The sequence below is a fragment of the Saccopteryx bilineata genome, chromosome 7 (assembly GCF_036850765.1).
Source record: "Saccopteryx bilineata isolate mSacBil1 chromosome 7, mSacBil1_pri_phased_curated, whole genome shotgun sequence".
NCBI lineage: Eukaryota > Metazoa > Chordata > Mammalia > Chiroptera > Emballonuridae > Saccopteryx > Saccopteryx bilineata.
Window position 1 is genome coordinate 94,435,046 of NC_089496.1, and position 23,742 is coordinate 94,458,787.

Below are 23,742 nucleotides of genomic sequence, written 5' to 3' on the forward strand. Positions count from 1 at the left end.
TAATTATCTTTGCAGGTAAATATTTGCATGTCTTTCTGAACTCTCGGATTTTCAACAGGAAGAATTATCAAAAGAGGGATTTCACTGGTTCAAAGAGAATGAATATTTGTTTAGACTCCTGATATGTTGTCCAGTTGTCTTTCAGAAAGTTTATACAAATTATGCTCCTGGGAACAGCATAGAAAGGAGTCCATTTCCCAAGTTATCACCAAGGTTAAAAATTCTAGCCATTTGACAGATGAATAAAATCCATGCCATTTTTGTTCTAATTTTTATTTTTTACATGTGAAATTAAATAGTTCTATTTAATTGCCATTTCATTCTTTTATGAACTGCCTGCTCATGCCGTTGGTCCTTACAGCTATAGAGATGTTAGCACTCAGGTTTTTCAATTATAGGAGTGTTTACCCATTTTCTACGCTATACTTTTCATATATTCCTCCTTTGGTCAATTTAAAACCTGCATTCTTTGTCCAGGGAATTAAAGTCCCTGTTAAACAACAGAAGCCAGTACCCCTTAGTAGATCTGTTTTGTTTTATGGGAGCAGCAAGCTGTGCATTTTCCTTTGGCTCGAACAGAGAGAGACAGGGAAAAGGAGATGTGTGTGTGTATGTGTGTGTGCGCGCGCGCGTGTGTGTGTGTGTGTGTGTGTCTGCGCGCGCATGTGCACATATGCGATGGTGAGCACCAGCACATCACCCTCCTTATGGAGAAGATGTTGTGAATTACCCAGCTAAACAAAGAAAGGGGAGTGTAAAACCATTGGGGGAAATCCTCATCTCTATGGCCACTGGAAAAATGCATTAATTTCTGAGATCTTCTTCCCTGGTCAGACCCTAAAATATTCCTTTAAAAAGAACTTTATTAAGCAGCGAGGTCCTGCCCTTTTCTAGCAGGTGACATCGTCATAGCACATTAATGTCTATCAGGGATTATCTGGCCACCTGCTCCAAGCAAGGGCAGCGAGATACCTAAGACAAAGAAGAAATAACCAAACATAATCCAGTATTGGGCTTATTCACCACCTTTTCCAGTCACCTTGTTGGTCAAGAAACTAAACAATGATATTAATAAGCAGCCAAGAAGTGCAATTATTCCTTAAAGAAGAATTCCAATATATAAGAAATGTTCCAAAAGAAAATTTCCATCAGCACACCACAATAATAATTGCTACAAGCAAGATCAACAGATGAATCCCAAAATGAGTATGTGAAATTCATAGCTTCAACAAGCAAGACCAACAGATGAATAATAAAATTGATGGGTGAGATTCATAGCCTCCAAGTATCTCTTCCAAAACAGTTATTAATTATTGTGGCACTCTTAACATATGTTCACACAATTTTTGATACTCCTTTTGCAGAAAGTTGGAGCTTAATTCTCCTTCCCTGGGTATGAACTTCTAAAAGAACAGAGTTTGGGACAAGGAAAACAGTAACTGCAATGGAGCAATCTGGCAAATGCCACTTAGTCAAGTGATTGAGGCGAACATCATCAGGAATAAGACATAATGATACTTGTGCATCTTGATATACTGCCATAAGAAGGAAACATCAGTTCTGTGATATACTTCCTGAAAATCTACAACCCTATAATTATCAACAATACTAGACTAACCCAATTTGAGGAGCAGTCTACAAAATAAGTAACTATTCTAGAATATTGTAGTAATTATCTATGGTGCCAGGTACAGGAAATATTGAGGGTACATTTTGTAAAGTATAAGTTTGTCTAACCACTAAGCTGTACACCTGAAACTAATACAAAATACTGTTAAATGTGAACTGTAATTTAAAATAAAAAGTGACTAGTAAGCTCCAAAATTGTTCAGGTCATCAAAGATAAGATAAGGCTGAAAAACTTCCTCAGTCTTTCCTTCTCAGATTTGAGAAGACAGGAGACAGGAGATGTAGGAGATATAATACATAAATGCAATGTAGGTTTCTGGGTTGAATCTTGGATTGGAAATTAGGACATCAGTTAAAAACCTGGGGAAATCCAAATAAAATCTCCAGGTAAGGTGACAGAACTTACTAATGCTGTTTTCTCCATTGTGAATATCACATGATGATTACATAAGATGTTACATTAGGGGAAGTTGAATGGAAAATATATGGGAATTCTTGTCTTATCTTTGTAATTCTTCTGCAATTCTAAAATCATTTCAAAATAAAAAGTTAAGGGGGGGGGGGGAAACTAGACCAAATCTTTAAAAAATGTACTTGATTATAGTAAAGCTACCATAAATAGGTAAGTGATCTGTTTTTAGTCAATCATCATCACCTGGAATGGATTAATGATGTCATTTGGTCATGTAAGCAGGTAAACTACTATAGCATTTCAGACTCTGATAAGTTTAAGATTCACAAATTTCAGCAATCACAAAAATAAAGCTACATTATTTTTCAAAAGCAGTAAGATTGGGGAAATGGCTCTTATTACTAAAATGTTCTTCTGTTTGTTCAGAGTCAGAAAATGATATGGACAGCTTGAGTTTGTATTTATTTTAGGGCAGCCCTGGTTACTATGGGAAGGACCTGTTTTTTTGTTTGTTTGTTTGTTTGTATTTTTCTGAAGCTGGAAACAGGGAGAGACAGTCAGACAGACTCCCACATGCGCCCGACCGGGATTCACCCAGCACGCCCACCAGGGGCGACGCTCTGCCCACCAGGAGGCAATGCTCTGCCCCTCCGGGGCGTCGCTCTGCCACGACCAGAGCCACTCTAGCACCTGGGGCAGAGGCCAAGGAGCCATCCCCAGCACCCGGGCCATCTTTGCTCCAATGGAGCCTTGGCTGCGGGAGGGTAAGAGAGAGACAGAGAGGAAGGAGGGGGGGTGGAGAAGCAAATGGGCGCTTCTCCTATGTGCCCTGGCCGGGAATTGAACCCGGGTCCCACGCACGCTCAGGCCGATGCTCTACCGCTGAGCCAACCGGCCAGGGCCGGGAAGGACCTGTTTTAACTGACAACATGAATACGCTGGGAGCAGGGGCTGTTGAAATGTGAGGTCAGATGTGAGGTTTGTGCCTGATGTGGTTATATGCCAGTGGTTCTCAAAGTGTGCGCCCTAGAAGATTTCCAGGTGTGCCTTATGGTATTCCAGAGTTTAGATTTTTGGGGGACAGAGGTGTGGAGAATTGACTGTAAGCTGACAGTCTGCCCAACCTCCCACCTCACTTGCCTGATTAGGTTGCAAAAGGCTGTTGAGCTGTGGTACTGGATTGTTTATACTACCCGCCATGTTCCCTGGAAATACTGGAGGCAAGTTTCTTCTATCCTTTGTTTGGTGTAAAGTTAAGATGGTGGGGGTTTTCTGTACTCAACACAAGAGTAAAAAGAGAGGAATTCTTCAATGTATTGACAAGAAAATGAGAGTTTGCCTTTCAAATATATGCCCAAACATTGAAGAAATAGCTAGGACATGTCAGGCTCATGTTTCTCATGAACACAAGAATGAAAAAACATAACACATTCATGCTGGGACCTGCCGAATTTACTAAATCTTACTAAGAATGTATCTATCTATATATATCTAAAGAGATAACTTTTTGGCCCTGGTCGGTTGGCTCAGCGGTGGAGCATCGGCCTGGCGTGCGGGGGACCTGGGTTTGATTCCTGGCCAGGGCACATAGGAGAGGCACCCATTTGCTTCTCCACCACCTCTCCCTCCTTCCTCTCTGTCTCTCTCTTCCCCTCCCACAGCCGGGGCTCCATTGGAGAGGGGATGGCCCAGGCGCTGGGGATGGCTCCTTGGCCTCTGCCCCAGGCACTGGAGTGGCTCTGGTCGCTGCGGAGCGGTGCCCCGGAGGGGCAGAGCATCGCCCCCTGGTGGGCAGAGTGTCGCCCCTGGTGGGCGTGCCGGGTGGATCCCGGTCGGGCGCATGCGGGAGTTGACTGTCTTTCCCCGTTTCCAGCTTCAGAAAAAAAATAAAATAAAAAAATAACTTTTTGTCTTTTTTTTTAATTTTTAACCCTTCTTTTTTATGAATTCTAAAAAGCATAACTCAAAAAATGTAACATAAAAATGTTTTTTAATGTCAGAATAAATTTAATTTTGTCATATCTATTTTGTTTAATTACCATAAAAGCACACTTGGACTTTATATTTTTTCCTTTAATATTTGACTTAATTATTATAACATATTTCTCAGAAATTTGTATATGGTGCACCTACAATTATTTGTAGGATATTAAATGTGCCCCAACTTCAAAAAGTTTGAGAACCACTGCTATATGCTATGCTTGTGTTGGGACCCTTCTCTTAGGCATCGTGTTTTTCTTGGCTACTGAATTACTTAGGAAGGTTGGCTCATGTGAGGCACGTGGAAGAGGTGGTGTGTTCTCTGGGTTGGCGATACAGAAGGGATCCCAGGCACATAAACAGCCTAAGTTTCATCTTGTCACAGTAGAGTCATAAAGTTGCTCTGTTCAGCGCATGATAATGGCTTTATAATTCAATTATCAGTAGTATTTGTCTTTGGGGATTTATCCGCCTTAAACTTCAGCACTCATGCAAAATCCCTTTACCATAAATCTCATAAATGCTGTAGCAGGTTTTGTCCCCTACCCCCCCACCCCCACCCCAGGACAAGCCTGTGAAAACCTTGACAGCTTTCTCTAAATTACGGAATTGCTGTGCTTAGAGGTATTGATGTTTTAAGTGCCAGATCCAATGATAAAAACAGCAGGGCAGGTTCATTTCCTCTGGTTATTCTCTTTACAAAAAGATAGATCCTGATGGACAGATAGATAAAGGTCCAATTCAACCCAAAAGTCTATTTTCAGCCATTTATCTAGAATTTTGTAGGAGGGATTCCTGCAGGCAATAGGAGGCTATATGCAATGGTGTCGAAGTTCTCTAAGAATCCCTAGATTCTAATGGACAAACACATCAGAGCCAGTCAGTCACCCACAAGGACTCACTCATTTGATGGTTGTTTTTAGGATCTTTCTCAGCCTGCTCTGCCTTTTCTTCCTACCTAGCCAAATGAGTCAGTTCCTGGGCCTTGTCTAACCTCCAAAATAGAATGTACCATCCTACATCTGCTTAGTTATCTGCTAAGACAACCCTATCTAACCTTGGATTTGAAAATATAGATCTCTCCCGTTGCCTCACACCCAATATCCATTCCTCAGTTTTCACTCATTCCGGAAACACGTATTGTGCACCCATTTCATCAGTTCCAAAATGCTCGCTTTTTTCTTCCATTTTAACATCTCTTAAATCAGTAGGTATCTTACAATCATTGAAATGATACAGTTTAGTTGTCAGAAGGTTTTTGACAGATACATAATAAAAGGGTGCACCTCCATTCAGTGAAACTTCAGATCTGATGACAGATGGCGGGTGCCAGGCACTGTTCTAGCCACTTCCCTACCCCAGATCTTTGGTCAACTTCTTCTCAATCTTTGGTTCATCAAAGACAAATCATTTTTCTTAGGAACCATTTCCTAGACTTCCCACCAAATCATAAATTAAAACGAATATACGTGTGTGTGTGTGTGTGTGTGTGTGTGTGTGTACATCATTTCCCTTCTTTTTCTTTTCCCCTGTTCCTCAATGTTTTAACATAAAATATGCTACTAATAGTTTGGTTAGAGAATACAAGCATGGGAAAAAGTAGGTTTACTGTTTTTGGTATGTAAAAAGACAAATAACAGTTAATAATTGACAATACAAGAATAAACTCTACGTTTTGCATATGTATATAGCATTTGCAATTTTCTTCTCATTTGGAAGACAGGTGTCATGTTTCAAGTTATGTGGAGAAAATTCAACCATGCTAAGTAGATGTATAGTTTTCTTTTTGTTTTTATTTGAGAGTTATATAGGGTTTGAAAAGATGTGCACAGGTGCCTGGGTTTCAAAGGGTAGACTGATGTGTCTGTGCCAAATTAACTTGGCCATTTTACAACTCTATTTCCCAGAGTCTATGTATGGTTTCAAGGAAGAATGGACCAGAAGGAAGTGTGTGTGAGATCTGGAAGCCAGGGGAGATACAGCCATTGCACTGTGAAGGTCACTTCAGTTAGAGGTGGTAACATGCAGTGCAGAGGTACTGGTAGGTTTGAATCTGTCTTTGCTCTTCATTCCCAATTTCATGTCTAGCTTTGTGACCTCAGGCCCCAAGCCAGAAGTTTGGCTGACAACTCACAGAGGGGCATCTATGCAGGGGCAAGAGCCTTCCATATACTTCAGTAGGGTACCCCTGCAGCCCCGTATCAAACTGTAAGGCCCCCAAGGGCAAGTTTCCTTTACCTTCCCAGCCCAGACTTACCTCTGATAATTACTCAACTGATGCAAACTAAATGAACCAGGTAACAAGAGTTTTCCAATAATTGAGAAGCTACAAGATAGAAGAACAGTAAGCTGATTTTCTATCCACTATTCCTGGTTCTGGAACAACAAAGAAAAATACATGTACAAAAAAGTTCCCACTGAAAACAAATTAAGTTAAATCTCAAAATATTGTCTCATATCAGAAACTCGTTCATACCCAGCTCTTCTCTATTTCTCTTTATAATAATAGTTAACATTTATACATCATGTATTATATATATTTAGAGTTTAATCTGAATTCTCATTTTAATCCTACCAAGTATGTGAGGAAGACATGACGATGATGACTATTTTATACAGATGAAAACTGTAGGGCTTAAAGAAGTTAATTAAATAAGCTCATCTGTCACACACCTTGAAAACAGGATTCTAACAAGGGCACCCTGCCTCCACAGCTCCCACTCTTAAACACTAAGTGACACCTTTTATTGACTGAAGGCAGCACACAAAGGTGGCCAATGACTGGACAGGAAGGAGAAACCATATGCCAGACACTGTACAGACCCGGTAGCTCTTGAACTTGAAGCCCACGTGAGGTCTGACTTCCGGGCATAAATCAACTTCTTTTAATATTATTCTAAATCAGTAAGCCATAATACCCCCTCCCCCCTTCGCTCTCACGCACCGCCATCTTTGCGCTCTTAGTGCTTAGTGAAAATCTAGAGACGTGACTGAATTTCAGTGGCTGAGGCAGAAGGGCTGCAGTCCACGAAACAGGAAATCATCGAGATAAGGAGGAGTCAATGACAGCCATTACCGAATGAAGGTCATGAGAGAAGTGATGGGTTCACCCAGTAGCAGGGGAAATATAATTTAATTTGGAAGGTAAACCTACTAATCATAGAAAGAGATTAAGAAATAGAAGAAGGCACAAGAGGGTTGGAAAATAGCACTCGTGTGGAGATCATTAACATAAAAAAAAAAGATAAAACACCAAGGTTCTCAAGGATAATGAAAATGCTCTTATCTAGCATGCCTAGTACAGGTACCAGAAATGTCTCCATGCAGCTCTTGGGAGGTCAAGATGTCAGGTTAGCTGCTACCTCTCCCTGCCCTTATACAAGCCACTACATGGTTCAGCTCAGATGGTAGGGGACTCAGAACCAGAAGGAACTGTCTGGGAGGATGAGAGACAGTATAAGAAGAAAATAAAGTCCTTACTCCAGCGAAAGGGGGCCCTGAGTTCTGAATTCCCTATTCTGAAGTGTGTAAAAGATCTGTCTGACAGTATCAGCAGGCTAGGGCAGGGCTCCCTGGGAGCAGTCTAAGATGCTATCACTTCATCTTTGCTTAAATTTCTCTGTCTACAAGGATCACATGATTATTTAGGACAGCCTGATGAGTCCTAAAGAAGGAGGTAGTTCCCTACCTCCCCTTCAATATATATACTTCGATAGCTTAGACGTCTAACCTTTTGGTTTGATGCTGGAAGATTACCTATATGGCTGCCTGGTTTCACAAGTCCAGTGAAGTTGTGTTCCAATTTGTATGTGTTTGTGGGTTTATGTGTGTGTGTTTACATGCATGTGTTGTATTAAACAAATGTCAGTACCTTATGTGTGCACACACAGACACTCTTTTCTGCTGTTCCATTTAATGTTGTACACAAGATATTTAGAAACATGTTCAAGACAGTCTTAGTCCTTAAAAAACTTATCTTTTGGCAGGAGAGAGAAATGAGGAACTAAAAAGACAAATAGAAAGAACATACTATGTGCCAAATTACTTAATAATTATTACGATAATGTACTGCTTTTAATTCTCAAAATAAACCATGAAAGAAAGAAATTGAAGCACAGGCAGAAGCAGTTTCTCAGGATCACCCAGTGGGTCAATAGTGAAGCTGGGATTTGAACTTGGATATGCTGGCTCTAAGCCTGTGCTCTTTCTGCCAATCACATATATAGACCTGTCGTGCAATGCATGTTATGACGTATTATGTTTTATTTGTGACAGGACCATGTTCACTTCAAAGAGATTCTTCTTGCCTACGAAAACCAGAAGAAAGAGCCAAAGGAGACTCCATGGTAGAGATAGGCATAAGTAAAAGTCCATAAAGGTCCAATATTGTGATCCTAACAACAAAGATATCTCTACATTCAAAGACCAAAACTGTCCAGATGCAAAGTAGGTGCTAAAGCAAGGGAGGTGAGTTGGTTCCCTGAAAGGAACATGTATAAAACCGTAGGGACTGGAAGTATAGATTAATTCAGAAACAAATCATTTCTTAGAGTTATTTACCTGGCCTTTTAAAATATAGCACACAGCCTGACCTGTGGTGGCGCAGTGGATAAAGTGTCGACCTGGAAATGCTGAGGTTGCCAGTTCGAAACCCTGGGCTTGCCTGGTCAAGGCACATATGGGAGTTGATGCTTCCAGCTCCTCCCCACCTTCTCTCTCTGTCTCTCTCTCCTCTCTCTCTCCCTCTCTGTCTCTCTCTCTCCATTTCTCTCTCCTCTCTAAAATGAATAAATAAAATTAAAAAAAAAGATTTATAAAAAAATAAATAAATAAAATAAAATATAGCACACAGAATTGAGAATATGAAAGGTGGGTCAGAAAATACACGGTTGGCAAGTACCCAGTTACATTCTTAAATGAACTCTTTTCAATTTTACGCCATAAGCAATGAGGAGCCAGATAAACACTTGATCCAGGAAATGCTCACTAGATTCCTTAGGCTATATATCAGGGGTCCCCAAACTACGGCCCGCAGGCCGCATGTGGCCCCCTGAGGCCACTTATCTGGCCCCCCACCACACTTCCGGAAGGGGCACCTCTTTCATTGGTGGTCAGCAAAGCACGGTGTCACTCATGTACAGTACTACTTCCGGTGACACGCACACATCACAGCTCCGGAAGCATGTCATATCACTGGTTACTGCTAGCAGTGACAAATATGGAACCGGACATTGACCAACTCATTAGCCAAAAGCAGGCCCATAGTTCCCATTGAAATACTGGTCAGTTTGTTGATTTAAATTTACTTGTTCTTTATTTTAAATATTGTATTTGTTCCTTTTTTTTTTTTTACTTTAAAATAAAATAAGTGCAGTGTGCATAGGGATTTGTTCATAGTTTTTTTTTTATAGTCCAGCCCTCCAATGGTCTGAGGGACAGTAAACTAGCCCCCTGTGTAAAAAGTTTGGGGACCCCTGCTATATATGATATAGGGAGATGAACAGAGGGGCTTTTTCACTATTTCAAGGAGGAAGAAAGGGGTGCTGAAGCAGCATAATGCTGGGGGTGGTGATGGAAGAGAAAGTAGGCAGGTATAATGTTATGGAGAAGAAACTGAAGGCGTTTGGAAACCCAATGAGTGGATATGACTGTAAGAACAAAGGTGAATGAGACTCGAAATGCTAATGCGGGGATACGAGGAATATAGAAACACGGAAGCACAGAAGGAAAGCTGATTCTGAAGGGTGAGATGTTCCACCCCCAGTTAGACATAAAATTGAAGGGAGTGATGCTGTCCCTTGGTAAGTTTTCTGTAGACAATGACCTGCTTCACAGCTTTAAATTAAGGATGAGGCAGAATATCTTTAAAAAATAGCCGTACTCCCTTCAGAATATAGTACCAAATTATCTAGTTATTCTGATAGAATAGAGTTTTACTATTTTTTAGTAACATCATTCGATCCCATTCCATTTTCAGTGTGCAGAATCTGGGAAAGAAAATGGGCAGTGGACTGTTCTGTTATTGAATGCATTAAACCCATCTGTGGAAAAAGGAAAGGATTATAATCCTCTCGTGCCCAGCCTTCTAAGTTTCTTTGGCATCTTGAGGATGCCATGTTCAATGACTGCCGTATCTGCAGGAGGGAGAGGAAGGGGCATGGTGACCTGGTGAGTCTAAAACAAGCTACCTATCAAATATCAAAAATCAAATAAAAACCTGAAATTGGCTCAGCAGCAATATTCAAGCAGCAGGCGAGTCGTAAGACATGTGTTGGAATCAGAAAGAGAAACTATGTCCTGGAGTGTTTTCTGGCCGTGGTCAGATACGTTGGCAAAAGTTCATGACTCAGCCTCTTACTCTTGAGGTTAGATGAGAAGACCCTGGTAAGACCAATAGTCCAGGTATATAAACCCACGTGACTTTAATATCTGGAGGTAGGGCCCAACAGACCTGAAGCCAACAGGAAGGACGCACCAGAGCAGTATGGAGAAACAAGAAGGCTCTGTGGAGTGGCGTCCTTACAGAAGCTTCAAGGAGAGCTGGGACTCAGGGGAGGTTACACTGGTCCCTAAAATTGCTGGGTCACTGGGGAGAGAACAGCATGGTGCTTAAAAAGCACAGGGTCTTCATCCAGACAACCCTAGGTTTAAATTCCATCACCATAACTTAATAACATGTAACTTTAGGAAAACTATTTAACCTCTCTGGGACTTTGTTCCTATATTTCCTACTTATTGCCCATCTTAAAAAGGAAAGCAAGGCATCCCCCACTAATGGACACGCTTGCTGATACTTTCCCATTAACGTTCTCCCTTGCTTTGGTAAACAGCTTCCCAGTCTTTCCCCGGGCATCACCATTCCTTACTTTGTGTCCATGTGGCTTACTGAAATTGATTGTATCCCCTGGTCTAAATGTGAGCACGTTACCTAATCAGGGCCCATAAGACTTATTCTTAGGAGTTTTCCTGGAGCAACAAGCAGAAAGGTTGCTGTGGAGTGAACCTGGAAAGATGTAAGGGGGAAGAGCCCACCAGGAAGAGAGAGTCTGGCTGAGAGTGAATCTAACACAGAGGAATTGGAGCTGAGTGGTGGGGAGAGACCAAGGTCTGATGGCTTTAATGAGCCTCTGCACCCAGTGTAGCGTTGGTGAAGTTAGGCTTTCTGACTCTTCCAGACCCATGGGCCAATATCTCTCACTTTTTTCCCCTAAAAACAGCCTGCATTTTTCTAACACATCTTGAAAATGAGTTCTGATCAATAAATTATTTCATATTATTGATTTAAGGCATGCTTGAAAATATATAAACAAAGAGGCTGGCACACAAGTGCTTAACAAATGTGACATGTCACAGATGTGAAATGGGAAGTCTTTCCCATTAATGGCATCGAACCAGGGGGAAGAATGAGAATATGAATACATGCTCAAACATATTAAAGATGGAGTTTTCTCTCTGCTCTCTAATACTACTATCATATGTCCCCCCAGGGACATCACTGAAACCAGGCTGGTATCCTAGAATAACAGAGGTTCAGTGTTGAACCAACTCTTAATTTTCTATGCATGACTCAGTCACAGGAAATATATAATCACCATTCATCTGTCTCTGTTTTCAACCAGTCCCCTATATGTCAGAAAAACATAATCAATAAGGTAAGTTTGAACCTATTTTTAATTAAGTGAAGCAGCCCTGAGATTGCCTTGTCTTTTGCATAGATAACTGATTGCTGAGAGGTTATAATTGAAACGGTCTTCCATTGCATTGACCTAAACTTGAATCAGATTCCAACAAGCTGTCATCAATCTCTAATAGCAAATTAGCTTTTGGAAGGAGCTTTACTTACGCAAGGCATTTGGGTGCACTAATCCTCTAGTACTGTGTTCCTCTACCATGTCAAACACTAATCCTCCGATACCATGTTCCTCTTTGATATCAAATTCAGCACTTAGGCTCTTAACTACTAACCTGTTTAACAGTTATTACTACAGGATATGGGTGGGAAATAAGTCTTGAATGTGGGGCTGACCTTTACTACTGCAAACAAGAGTCACTGATCCAGACAGACCAAGTATCAGAATGTGACTGTATTATATAGCATGTATCATGTTGGCTGAATTAAATAACTTTTCATTGTATCAAAATGAAGGTAAGAATCCCTAACTTGCGATCTTGTTATGAGAATCGAATGGCATGGTTTATCAAGAGCCTGAACCATTATAGTTATTTAACAGATCCGAATCCCTATTGTGAAACTTTACCTTGTTGACACTCAGTTCTCCCATCTGGGGTTTTTCCCCCCCTTCATAAGAATCTAATCTATTGCATAACAGAATCCTTTTTTTCCTTTTAGAAATCACCTCTTACCTCAAACCATGGAGTCTGACTGGGTCTCAACCCCATCCCCTAGTTTAGTTCCCAGAGTAGATATGTGTCTGATCTACCTAATGAATGCATCGCCATACAGAGCCCTGATTCAAGCAGGCCACTCAGATTCAATCCCTGGACACAGCGGGGAAGAGTCAGACTGGTTTGATGGGGAGTCAAAGCTGTTTGTATGTGCGACTTAGATGATGATGTCCCTCACTGTCACAAACTGGGGAAAACCAATCTGAGAATGAAGACGGGAAAACGAAACGAATAGAACTAGAAAGTCCAGGCCCTGGCCGGTTGGCTCAGTGGTAGAGTGTCGGCCTGGCGTGCGGGAGTCCTGGGTTCGATTCCTGGCCAGGGCATAAAGGAGAAGCGCCCATCTGCTTCTCCACCCCTCCCCCTCTCCTTCCTCTCTGTCTCTCTCTTCCCCTCCCGCAGCCAAGGCTCCACTGGAGCAAAGTTGGCCCAGGCGCTGAGGATGGCTCTGTGGCCTCTGCCTCAGGCGCTAGAATGGCTCTGATTGCGGCAAAGCTACGCCCCAGATGGGTAGAGCATCGCCCCCTGGTGGGCATGTTGGGTAGATCCCGGCAGGGCAGATGTGGGAGTCTGTCTGACTGCCTCCCCGTTTCCAACTTAAGAAAAATACCAAAAAATAAAAATAAATAAGAAGAACTAGAAAGTCAACCACCATTAATGATATTGTTATTATTAGTCAGTAGGCACAAGACAATTCCTAGGTGCCAGGCATAAAACCAATCTGCAGGAAACATCTCATCCAATCAAGCAGGTATTATCCTCATTTTAAAGAGAACAAAACTGAAGGACCTAGAAGTTAAGGAACTTCCGCACGGTCCCTTACTTAGTAAATGGCAAAGCCAGAACTCACAAGGCAGCACCTCTGAACCCCTTAACCTCCAGTCTGTACTCGCTACCAATATAATTGATTTCTGAAGGGCGATATTATGGTAGGGTGTGTTTCATAATATGCCCTATACATGTAAACTGGTTTTGGAAGCGATTGGAACTCCTTGGAGCAATACTTATATTTATGTTAGTTCTGGTGGTACTAACAGAGACCACTGAGATAGTATGAGAATAAGATTTTATATCCCATAATTATACTACGATTGCCCATGACTACCTCCAGGAAAAAGTAATGCCACCCAAAATAAAGATATTCTCAAGTGTACAAGTTGATAAAGAAAAGATATAAATTCATCTTCATTTTTCTCTCTGGGAAATGCTATGTTACTCCTCAGAGTATCTTAACAATTCAATTTAGCACCAGAAACTGAGTCTCTCCCACACCCCCACAGCCAAGCTCCATGCAGAAATTATTAAAGGGGGCTTCTTTTAATTACTGATGAATAATCCTACACAGCCCCACAGTTCTTATGTAATTTGAATTAACTGGTTTCCAGCTGTACATCTAATATACATTGCTTTGCCCGACATTTTGTCTGCCAGCCTATGGAAGTTGCACAGTCAGAAAATACAGACCTCTGGGTGGATAAAGACCAAGAGATTTTCATGAACAGTCTTGTGCACTGTGCAATTTACAAGATCTCAGGCCCTCTCTGGAAAAACTAACTGAGCTAAGAGAATCCATGGGGCCTTTTCCATGCCCAGCTGGAGAGCTACACATGCAGGCATGGGGCCAAAGAGCCTTGAGTTTTCTCTACTCATCTGCCTGAATGGGCTGGGTTTCCAGGGCTCTCTGCTCCAGGCCAGAAAGGAAAGCCAATGGGCAGAGGCAGCAGAGCCCTACGACTGAGTAAAAGCATAGACGTCAGAGCCAGACAGCCTGCATTTGAATCCTGGCTCTCCACTTTCCATCTGTGTGACCTTGGCTAAGTGACTTAACCTCTCTGTGCCACAGATCCCCATCTGCTAATGACGATAATGCAAAGCCTACTTCATGAAATCGTTCTGAGGATGAAATAGCTTTGAAGAATGCTTATCGAACTGCTAGGGCTCGGATGCGAAGATGTGTCTCTCTGTTCCCAAAGGCAGAGGGAGGGAGTACTCTTTCTTTTTATTCAACAGGCAGATTGTTTAGAATTTGTACACAACCAAGTGTAAAGTTTTTACAAAGATGGTCGTATTGTAATGTTTGGTTCCAAGGGCTTTGGTAGTCAGGCTTTCAGAGAGAAGACCCTCATTCGAAGAGTGGATATGAATCATTTGCAATCAGCACCCATCAAAGCAATGATGGGTCCATTCACCTCCTAATGCTGTAGGAAAGGCCTTTGGCGAGCCGTATAAAACTGTGTACCACACGCCGCTTCCAGGGGAACATTCTCATCTTGGTTCCTTTTCCTCATCCAGCTTTTCAGTCAGAGTTTTTCCTTGTTCCTACAGGCATGGACTAAACTCTCATCCAGTCCTCTGCGAACTGTAATTTTCTCTCTTCTAGTTCTGGGTTCATGGAGAGAGGTTTTCAGTACCTTGGAAGGACTAGAGGAAAGATCTGTCCCTCTCACCTCCTCACTGGTAAAGCATCAACGCCATTTGCAGGTTAAATTAGGAGGACCATGCGAATTCAGTCCTTCCTTTATTTATTTTCTGAAGCCATTCCATGCACACGTAACACCAAGTGAAGCAGAAGATAAAAAACAAAAAGACATGAACCCTCTTTCCCAAAACAACTTCATCATTTCTGGGCAAAACAAATAGTGGTGCAGGGTGTCTGATGACAGGGAACACAAAGAGTAAGAGAGAAAAGAGGAGACATGTCCATCAGAAAAGGGGGACTCAGTCCTAACTAGACCTGGATTCCTGGAGAAGGGAGGGTGGTGTCTGTGGGGAAACAGCCAGCAATCCTCTAGCCATTCCGGAGAGAGAGCAGTCATGGGAAAGAGGTCTCTTCTATGCACGAAAACCTCCTTGAGCTGCAAATGTCTCTTGAGGATGGGAGAGCAAAGATATTCCATATGGAAGTCTCTCCGTGTTATCTTTGACCGGATTGTTTTTGCAAATGGCTTTGGCTTTCACTTTTTCAGGCAGCTTCCCTTGTATCTTAAGAGATGTTTCTAATGTGCGTCTTTGACTTTCAACTCCCACGGGGGCTTGAGGGCAGTGTTTGAAAATGAGAAATATAAAAGTGCTTTCCTCTCAGAAGTACACATAAGTTCAAAGACTGATGAGAGGCAGTGTGCCTTCAGGAGGAGGAAAGGGGTGACCCCTTTTACTGTAATATTTGCAGGAAGATCATTTGCTCTGAAAAGGTCATTGCCTCGATGATTATGAATGATGTGAACAAGGCAGAGTTAAACTCTTGTCCCAGCTAGTTCTTTATAGCACTGTTTATACTAGCAAAAGTCTGAAAACAACCTCAATGGCTTTTCCATGGGCAGATTAGACACCTTAGGGTAAGGAGTCACATCTCTTGTCAGAGATCAGGTTGTAAATTCAAAAGGGAATGTGAAGGAATGTCAAAACTACATTAGAATGTTCCATACTTTGTTCTCACTCTGCCAGGATCTCGGCCTTTAAGAAACACAGAAGCCGGGCCTGACCTGTGGTGGCACAGTGGATAAAGCGTTGACCTGGAAATGCTGAGGTCGCCGGATTGAAACCCTGGGCTTGCCTGGTCAAGGCACATATGGGAGTTGATGCTTCCAGCTCCTCCCCCTTCTCTCTCTCCTCTCTATCCCTCTCTGTCTCTCTCTCTCTCCTCTCTAAAAATGAATAAAAAAAAAAAAAAAAGAAACACAGAAGCCAAAAGGAACTTGTGTTATTTCCCTTCTTGTCAATTGTCGTCCCGCCACTGCTATAAGGGGAGGGCACCTCTGTTTAATAAGAAAGATGGTGGCCTGACCTGTGGTGGCACAGTGGATAAAGCGTCAACCTGGAAGTGCTGAAGTCGCCGGTTCGAAACCCTGGGCTAGCCTGGTCAAGGCACATATGGAAGTTGATGCTTCCTGCTCCTCCCCCCTTCTCTTTCTCTCAGTCTTTCTCTCCTCTCTCTCTCTCCTTTCTAAAATAAATAAAAAAAAATAAAATAAAACAAAGAAAAAACTCAGCCCTCTCCCCATCATTAAAAAAAAAAAAAAGAAAGAAAGATGGGCTCAGGCAGTTAAAAAAAAATATATATATATAATTTTCTCTGCCTCTTTTTCTTTTGCTGCCTGTATCTTCCCTTCCCGCTTGCCCCCTTCCCCTTTCCTTTCTTCTCTTCTTTCTCTCCCCACTCATATCTCTCTTTCCCCTCACATCCCCCCACCAACATACACGGTATATTTTCGTATATTAAAGAAGCTTAGGATTCACCTCTATATCCCAATCTATTTCCTTAGAGTAAAATGATACTTAACCATTAAAAAAAAAGAATGATGACATGCATCGTTAACTGCATCCCCTCAAACAAACAAAGAAGGCACGGAACAGCATACATAAGCTAACACGTATGTTAATGCAAATTTATGGGCTGAATGGTTTGCCCCTCTCAAATTCATATGGCCAAGCCTTATCCCCAAAGTGATAGCACCTGGAGATGAGGTCGTTGGGAGGTTATTAGGTTCAGATGAGGTCGTGAGAGTGGACCCCAGGATGGGATTAGTGCCTGGATAAGAAGAGAATGAGACTGAAGCTCGCTCACTCTCGCTCTCCCATGTGGCAGGTGCTCAGTGATTGGTTGGGGACTGCCACACCTTTCTTCCTCCTCCCTTTTGTAATGGGAATGTCAACCTTATGTATATCCTACTATTGTATTTTAGATGCTCAAGATTCATCTCATTTCACAAGGTGACAGATCAGAGAAATTTTGTCTGATCAAGGAATCATACCTTGAGTAGCACCCGTATCTGATTTAAACTGCACATAGATGAGACATTGAATTTTAGCCTTTAGAGGTGATGTTGGAATACATAAAGACTTTTGAGGCTCGGATGGAATAATGTATTTTGCATGCGAGAAAGATATGAATTTTGGGAGTGCAGGGTTGGGAATGTTATAGACTGATTAATTGCCCCCCAGCTCATATGTTGAAAACCAACTCCACGGTGTGATGGGATTTAGAAGTGGGGCCTTTGGAGGTAATTAGGTTGAGATGAGGTCATCAGGGTAGAGCCCCAATTATGGGATTAGTGCCCTTATAAAATGAGGAAGAGAGAGACCAGAGTTCTTTCTTTCTTTCCATCATGTGAGAACACAGAAACAAGACAGCAATCTGCAATATCCTGCAATATTCTCTGAAATACTCTGGCCTTCGCCAGGAAGTAAGTATGTCAACACTTTGATATTGAACTTCCCCGAATTCAGAACTGTGAGAAATAAATGTGTTGTTTAAGCTACTCCGTCTATGTCTTTTTGTTAAAGCAACTAAGAATATATTTGGTAATTCCTAGAACATTTCTGGAAGGATATGTAAGAAATTAAAAATATTGGTTGCATCCCATATGGTAAGGAGAAGGTTTAGGAAACTTGAAATCAGGAGTGGGAGGGAAGATCTACTTTTAGGTTAAATAAGATCTACTTATTTACAATGAAAACCTCTATTTGAATATGTAACAAATGTGTGCATAATGCTTTTTAGTAATAAATATCACTATTAAAATTTTGAGTCTCTCTCACAAGTCTCATCAAAATATAACAAAGCAACAGTTACAAAGCATCTGCTGATCACTAACCTCAGTGATCTCTTTTGAGTTTATTTAACACTTTGAGTAGTATGAACGTTCATGTACGTCCTCTCTCAAAGGGTTAACAAAAAACTCACTAATCAAAGGGTTAAGTATTTTGGGACACAGCTTTAATATTCCCTTAAAATGTTTACTACGCCATTGTCACATTGTGCCCTAGGGGGACATGGGTATGTCCCAACAGGAACAGACCTCAAGTGAGAGCTCTGGTGAGAAAAAGGATCCAACGCTTATTTATTAGGTGATATCTTAATATGCTACAAAATAAAGTGAGACTTACCAGTAGAACCTGTTTGGTACAACCCCTTCCTGGATAAGCTGCCACCTTCTCCCAAATTCAGCAGAGCTGTACAACTGTAGAAAAAGAAATTATTTAGCACCGTGACCCTATGGTACATCACACACACAAACATCAGTTCATCAGTTATAACAATAATAATAGTACCTACCACTTATTGCGCATCCACCGCAAGCCAGGTGAACCCTCATCAGCTCTACTCCTCACATTCATTCTGTAAGGCAGATGTTAATGTGTCCATTCTACAGATGAGGAAACTGAGGCTCTGGAATATTAAGTGATTTGCTGGAAATCACATGCCTTCTTCATATTAGAACGGCTGGGGTTCACAGCCCTTCCTGCCTGGTGACAAAGTTGGCTGAACACTTGAGCTAGAATGGTCAGATTATTGTGTGGGATACACAGAGTGCAAAGTTTAGACCTGGCTCTGAAAGAGCAGGTAACAGAGCCTGAATCTGAACAAGATAATGAGAAACACACGAGGCAGCCAGTGATAAAGGAATGCGGAGGAGGAGACTTGGCTGTCAATCATGGATGCTGCCCAGTCGTTGCAGAGACTCAGTGGGGATCTGAAGAAATGACAGCATCCAAACTGACACAAACAGGACAAGCACTACTCACAAAGGGAACAGCGTGGATCAAAGTGGGGAGATGTCCAGGGACAAGATATGAATAAGCCTGGTTTATCTAAGTCAAGTTTCGGTGAAAATGTTGAGGGCAACTTGGAAAAGGCTTTGAATGGAAGGGTAGGGAGACTGGAATCTATCCTGTAGGCAGGAGGAGCCAATGTAAGCAGTAAGTAGGAGAACGTCAGGCTGTAACTGTAGCCCGCACTGACTAAGTTCTTACTTAGTTATCCAAGTGCTTCTCGTGTACTATTTCATTTAAACCACACACCATCTCTGTGATATATGAATTTATTACGAACAGTTTACAGATGGTTTTATAGCTGGGAGGAGTTCAAGTCTAGAGAAACACTGCTCATGAGACAAGCTCTAAGACCTCCACTCTTCCATCCCTGCCTAATGCCTTTTTTCTCCTACATCTTGCTCTTCCTTGCTCACGCGACACCCCTGCCCCTCTCCAATACTCTCTACAGCACCATGGAACCCTCTGTGCCTCCCGAAGTGTCCTCTGATGGCAGCCCAGAGATCCCTGCTGCTGTAGGCATTCTGGTTCCCATTGGTCACTTGGCTATTGTTTTGGAAAATAGCATTTGGAACATCTTTTTTCTGCTATGTGCCTGGTCTGTAACCACTCACAAACCCCAAACTTCCACCATTGCAGTTGTCACATCCCAGGGTGAATGAATGCCGAGTCCCTGTGTGCTGAGTCCCTCGATTACCAGCTTTGTCCTCTCTCCCCTGCCCCAGCTCTCAACAGAGAGTCAAGCATCTCACCAAGTGACTCACCAAGGCTGCAGGTGCACCAGCCATGTCCAAGGAACTAGGAAGCGTAAGTGAGTAAGTACTGACCCTAGAAAAATCTTCCTACACCATGTGTCCATTGGATCAAAACATATCCGAAAGCCCAGAGAAGCTAAAATATCTGGCTGCTACAGCGAGCAGCTCGAATGGCTCCAACCGTACAGTATTTGGGCATCCAGTCAAAGAGACTCTGGCTTTCTTCTTTCAAGTCTTATTATTCTTTATGCCCCATCATGTCTGGGGAAGAAAATTTTCCTGGGCACATCTCATGCTTGATTCATTTTAAGAGTGCTAAGGAGAGAAGACATAGTTGATGGGTGGCTCACTCTTTTTTTTTTTTTTTTGTATTTTTCTGAAGCTGGAAACGGGGAGAGACAGTCAGACAGACTCCCGCATGCGCCCCACCGGGATCCACCCGGCACACCCACCAGGGGGCGACGCTCTGTCCACCAGGGGGTGATGCTCTGCCCCTCCGGGGCATCGCTCTGCCGCGACCAGAGCCACTCTAGCGCCTGGGGCAGAGGCCAAGGAGCCATCCCCAGCGCCCGGGCCATCTTTGCTCCAATGGAGTCTCGGCTGCGGAAGGGGAAGAGAGAGACAGAGAGGAAGGAGAGGGGGAGGGGTGGAGAAGCAGATGGGCGCTTCTCCTATGTGCCCTGGCTGGGAATCGAACCCGGGTCCCCCGCACGCCAGGCTGACGCTCTACCGCTGAGCCAACTGGCCAGGGCCTGGCGACTCACTCTTAATTCAAACCCAAGCAGTCAGAGTATGCATGGCAGACTTCCGAATCCCTAACCTGTCCCGAACACCTTGCATTGCAGCATGAAGACGGGTACATCAACAGCGAGCGCCTGATTTAAAACTGTCTGCTCCTCTCTGTCCTCTTACTCTTTTTTTAAACCCAGAGCCACATTGTTTTGCATGAGTTTCAAGGGAACAGAGTTCACACCATTGTGTGTGCCTCTGTCTATACACACACACACACACACACACACACATATGCATATTGATATATACTCACATACAGCAGAAGGGCAGTTTAAAATAATATTATAATTCTGTGCGAAGGCTAAATCACATCTATGCTGAAACTCACAGAGAAACTCCGAGCTCATATGGCTACACCAAGTGAGGGCTCCCCCTGCACCTGCGCGGAATTCCTCTCCACGAGGAGTTGTTGGGTGCCAGCAGCTGCGTGTGTGTTTATTTTTTCCCTCCATGCCTTTTTAGATTGATCCCTCTAGGCTTGGCTTCCCACCTGTGCACCAGAAGGTATGTCCCATAATATTTGTTTTGATCTTCTTCGAGGGGCTGCTTTGTTATTTGTGAGCACCCAGAGGCCCTGCGAGCAGCAGGTGTACCAAATTACCCCATAAACCGAGCCTCCCCTAGGCAGCTCAGTGACACCCTTCTCAGCTTCCTCTCTCGAAAGGTCCCCTTCGCCTTCCTGTTCACACCCGGGCATATTCACCCTGCCGTGACTCCATTTCTGCCAGCCGTCCTGGCAGAGGTGGCTTCAGAATGTTGCCTGCCTCCACGACAACCAGTCCCCTGTGTAGGCCCAGATCAAGGTCACCTGCTCTGTGAACCCTCTGCCCCCGAGGTTCGCAGTGGCCTCGTTTCCAAAGAGTGCTGGTGCAGTCCCCGTTGCTCTCCACGACAGGACACGTGTTTCTGTTTAACTTTCCTCGTAGCCTTTCTGGAGAGCCTTCTATGAATGCAAGGCAGAAATTCCTTCCTCTCCAAAAATCATCTTAAAATAGCTGAGACCACACCCTGCATATTCGGTGGGAGATCACAGAGCTTTTACATGTCAGGAACCTCCCCCCTCTATTTACCAGGACCTAGTACATCAATCATCAAGGGGGGAAAGGACTGATGTTGCACCATGCAATTCCCTTAGTGATGAATCTACCTAATAAAGTACCCAGATTTCTCAATAGATGGACAAAGGAAATTTATCAGAGTAACATGTTTTGTTTCCATAGGTCCATAGCTAGAGGACGATACATTAAAAAAGAAAAAAAAATGAACAGAAACTATAAATATTAGCACCTTTGAAACTGCCTAGGATTTGCAGCCAGCAGTTCCTGCATATTCATTCGCCCCTAGACAGGGTCGCACTGTGTCCTCCACTAACCACTCCAGAGATTTACCCCCTAAGAAGTTAATGGTCCAGCCCGGTGTTCTACCAAGAACAGGAAAATGACTCATAGCCATTCAAGTTAATGTGTTAATTAAACCCGCAGAGTCTGACAGCAAAGTTCTCCGCAGAGAAGGGAATGGTGTCAAAGCCTTTTCCCCAACAACTCCGTCTCAGCAGCAGTAGAAGGCTTTGCATTAGAGTAAGTCGATGTTCTTTAATAACAGTCATGGAGTCGGCAGCACCTAAGTAAGATTTCTGTCCCTCCCTGTGTGGCCCCACAGCGTCTGTGGCTGTCAGGGCACAGAACCGAGCTCCAGCATCACTGGCTGTCACGTCAGAGACAACGGCAGCAGCATTCCCTGACAACGCTGAGCCTACGACCAGAGAACACTTGAACCAGGTTTAACAGAACGATGCTCACCCGTGAACCTTATGTCGTGAACCGCACAGGGTGATTCATGGAGGCACTGGCGTTTTGTTTTTGTTTGGCTAACGCTGGTGCAAAATATTGACAGAAAGATTGAAGGCGCGGACATCTTATAAAGGGAGTGGGAAAGGCTTCAAGGTGGAAACTCCTTCCTCCCTCAAAGCATTCTGAACTATCTGAGGTCAGTCACCTCCCTGCCTTAGGAAATGTACTGCAATGAATTCAAGCCTGATGCTCAGCGAGGCTTGTGATGTATCAGCAGCCCCGGGACCTCACCCTCCAATCTGTCCCTGTGCTGGTCTCGGGCTGTCAACCATTCTCCTCCCTGCCTGCCACGACCCTCTCCTGAATAGTTTTTCTTCTTTCTTTTCTTAGACAGCTCTCACATTGGATTGTTTCCTTGCCATCTGCCTTTGTTGTAAGGAGAATGTAGGTCAAAAAACACAGTTCATTGCAAAGGATGTGACTGCAAAGGTTAGTTTGGGTATGAGCTCTTGACCAATTGTTCAATCATCTCTGGGGCCACCCTCAGGAGAGTGAGGGGTACAGGTTCCAAGGGAACACAGAGAGGGACGCCACAGGAGACAAACAGCTTGAGGTTCACGGCTTTGCTCTGGATATCTAACCTACAGCAGATGAACATGGACGAGGTGAGAGAAGGGGGCTGAAAGCGCCCGTGCCCAGCTTGCATTAGCCCTCTCCTCGCCATTCCCATTTGGGTGGCATCCCCTAGAAGAGTGCTGTGTCTCTTTGAAGAGAAATTCAACTTCCTTATGTTGATGCGAAAGCCTGCAGTTGTCCCCCGTCCCTGGGAAGTCTTCTCAATGTCCCTAAGTTAGACCAATGCAGCCCCTCTTTTCAGATGGTTAAACAGGTACCCACTAGGTATTTTCTTCTGCAGCTTAGAAATCGGTCCAAGGACACAATTCAATAGAAGGTAAGAATGGCAAATGCTTTAAGTCTTTGGTTGATGGAATTGGAAGCAGTTGGCCACAGAGTTCCTTGTGGCGACTTCCTCAGTGGGGAGGCAGGTCCCCGGGTCTCCTCCACACAGGCTCTATGAGCGGCTTCCGTGCTGGTGGAATGCTTTCCACTGTCTGCTCTTTTTAAGGCTGCCTGCTCCTTCTTCTCTGCTTCTCTGCCCTGAACATTTCAGAGGCAGGAGGCCTGCAAATTGCACTTCTTGAAAAGGCTGACGGAAAAGCCCGCCAGCTTGGTTTTTTGCCACATCCTAACGCTGCCCTGGGGGTGGGTCTGGGTACGAGCCCTCCTGGCCTCGTGCTTCTCCACTTCTCCCTGGAAGTCACTGTAAGTGAGAAAGAGTTGGGCCCTGCAGGACTTCAAGTGAATTCCTAATGCCAGGCCTGAGACATGGCGAATATCAAGCTCTCTCTTCCACCAGCCTCCGCGG

The 23,742-nt window shown here is 43.4% G+C and overlaps 1 protein-coding gene across 6 annotated transcripts in view; it reads right to left on the reverse strand.

Annotated features, from left to right (window-relative positions):
• Positions 1 to 23,742, reverse strand: part of SORCS1 (sortilin related VPS10 domain containing receptor 1) — a 572,181-nt gene that overhangs the window by 154,743 nt on the left and 393,696 nt on the right. For all 6 annotated transcript variants that reach the window (XM_066238956.1, XM_066238954.1, XM_066238951.1 and 3 more), the window contains exon 5: positions 18,314 to 18,387. In XM_066238956.1, coding sequence (XP_066095053.1) covers positions 18,314 to 18,387 — 74 coding nt within the window. The remainder of the gene's footprint in view (positions 1 to 18,313; positions 18,388 to 23,742) is intronic.